The sequence below is a fragment of the Egretta garzetta genome, unplaced genomic scaffold, assembly GCF_000687185.1.
Source record: "Egretta garzetta isolate BGI_Z169 unplaced genomic scaffold, ASM68718v1 scaffold87, whole genome shotgun sequence".
Taxonomy (NCBI): Eukaryota; Metazoa; Chordata; class Aves; order Pelecaniformes; family Ardeidae; genus Egretta; species Egretta garzetta.
Window position 1 is genome coordinate 2,973,377 of NW_009260286.1, and position 2,180 is coordinate 2,975,556.

The window sequence follows — 2,180 nt, forward strand, 5'->3', positions numbered from 1 at the left end:
GGGAAAGAGCTGCAGAAATTGCTACCTGCAGCCACACGTCTCCACGACCATGTCCTCGTACTGTTTGTAAACCACGTTGTTCCCGGAGTCTATGTAGAGGATGCTGATGGGGCTGAGCTTGGAGGGCACGCAGCAGCTGGGGGGGGTGGACTCCGGGTCCATGGAGTTCATCAGGGTCTGGATGATGGCATGGTTGGTGGGCTCCAGGTGGGAGCGCAGAGGGAAGTCGCAGACCCCCTCGCAGTGATACGCCTCGTAATCCAGGGGGGCGATTATCCAGTCATCCCAGCCCAGCTCCTTGAAGTTCACGTGCAGGGGCTTCCTGCTGCAGCGGGTCTTCGCCTTCTTCCCATGGCCTCTGCCCCCAGACCGGGCGGCGATGGTGGTCCGTCTCTTCCTCCGCTTGGGGTACGCCTCCTGGCCGGGATCAGGGGGCTCCAGGAAGGGGGGGCTGCCCAGGGCCTTGATCTTATCCCGGATCTCCTTGAAGAGGTTCTCCTTCCTCTGGGTGCGGGAGAAGGCCACGAGCAGGGCTCGCTCGTGGGGCTGCGGCCGGGGCTTGCTGACCCCCAGCTGCCGGGGGGGCAGGAGCCGCCCTGACTGATCGGAGACGATCCTCAGCAAGAAACACAGCAGCTTGCCCGAGGGAGATCTCTCCCTCCAATCCCGCAGGGCTTCCCAGACATCAAAAACCTCCCATCTGGAGGAGCCAGCATCCAAAATGTCTGCAGCCCTGGAGTCCAGCAGCCGGGGCTCCTCACCATCCCGGCTTGGGCAGGTGGAGAGGAGGAGGTGGTAGAAGGTGCCTTCGGGGGACAGGGCCAAGCTCCGGTTTTCGGGGAGGGCGCGCAGGATGCGCAGTTCGGCACCCGTCACCTCCTCTGCCTCGGGCAGGCTGGAGATGTCGAAGAGGTATCGCTGCTCGGGGGCGGACGGGGAGGCATCTGGAAGAGATAAAACAAAAAATAAAAAAAAAAAAAAGGAAAAAAAATATAAAAACCCCAGCCAGCTGAAGCCAAGCTCTCGTTACGGAGGCGCAAGGGACACAAAGCTAACGGGGGAGATCACCACCACCGCACAGCAAGGCTCGCTCAGCATCCCAGCAGGGACACAGCCTGTCCGGGAGCGTCACCCCTGGCTGGAGGCACCAAACAAAAAAACGGGGAGGAGAAGGCAGAGAGGGAGGGAGGAATCAATTCAAACAAGTGGCTTCTCATCAGCACTCTTCCCCGCATCCCAGGGTGGCTCCTCTGCCTCCTCCTGGGTGTTTCTGTGACGGCAACTGCATCACTGTCCTGCCTGGCTGTTTCGGCATGGAAAGCTGCATCTGAACCTGTGCCGCACAGTCCCGTCCCCCATCAGCAGGTTGTCGCCAATTTCTTCTGTCCCGAGTGTCTTCTCCCACCCCAGCCCTGATCATGCCAAGTAAAATGCTGTGAAAAATCTCATTTTCCCTTGCAGGCAGGCACAGGCACACACGTCAGGGGCGCAGACGCTGCGCCTCGGGGTGTCTGACAGCAGCACTCCTCCCAGAAGCTGAAAGTGAGCCCAGCTTGAATTTGTCACTATTTTTGGTGGATCCAAAGCCCAAACACAAACTGGCGCAGTTTCTGGCACTGATTAAATATACTCTATGTGAATTAAAAAAAACCCCAAACAAACCCAAAGGAGGTGGGGTTGGGGAGAAGAGATGAATGAGTTCTGGGAGGCTTGTTTTTTTATTTTCCCGCTCTCTAATAAGAAACCTGTCCTGGGCACGCTGCAAACATCGCTGCTGTGCCTGAGCTCCCAACCTGCTACCAGCAGAGCCCTGCCTGACACCCCCAGACTGCAGCCCCCTCCCGCGGGCTGCGCTGCCGGGCTGCAGCCTCCACCACTCGCCGGGTGGGGAAGAGTTTTCTCCCCATCGTTTGCTTTATTATTATCATTATTATTATATTATCATTATTATATTATCATCATCACCATATTATCATTATTATTACTATTACTGTTATTATTTTAAAAGCAGATCTAAAATTCCAGCAAGGAGCCGATAAGGAGATCCCTTTGAACAGTTCATCTGGTTTCGTTTTGCGCTGAAACTTCCCAGGACCTGCGCGCAGTTTTGCCCCCGCTCCTCCAAGCCGGGCACTGCCCACCCTCCCACGGGAGCATCCTCCCCCTGGCCCGCCTCGCCC

General features: G+C 57.1%; 1 protein-coding gene across 1 annotated transcript in view; it reads right to left on the reverse strand.

The window, feature by feature from the left end:
- Positions 1-21: 21 nt before the first annotated feature.
- Positions 22-2,180, reverse strand: part of GDF7 (growth differentiation factor 7) — a 2,937-nt gene continuing 778 nt past the window's right edge. The window contains exon 2 of the mRNA XM_009642543.1: positions 22-944. Within this exon, the coding sequence (XP_009640838.1) occupies positions 22-944 (923 nt within the window). The remainder of the gene's footprint in view (positions 945-2,180) is intronic.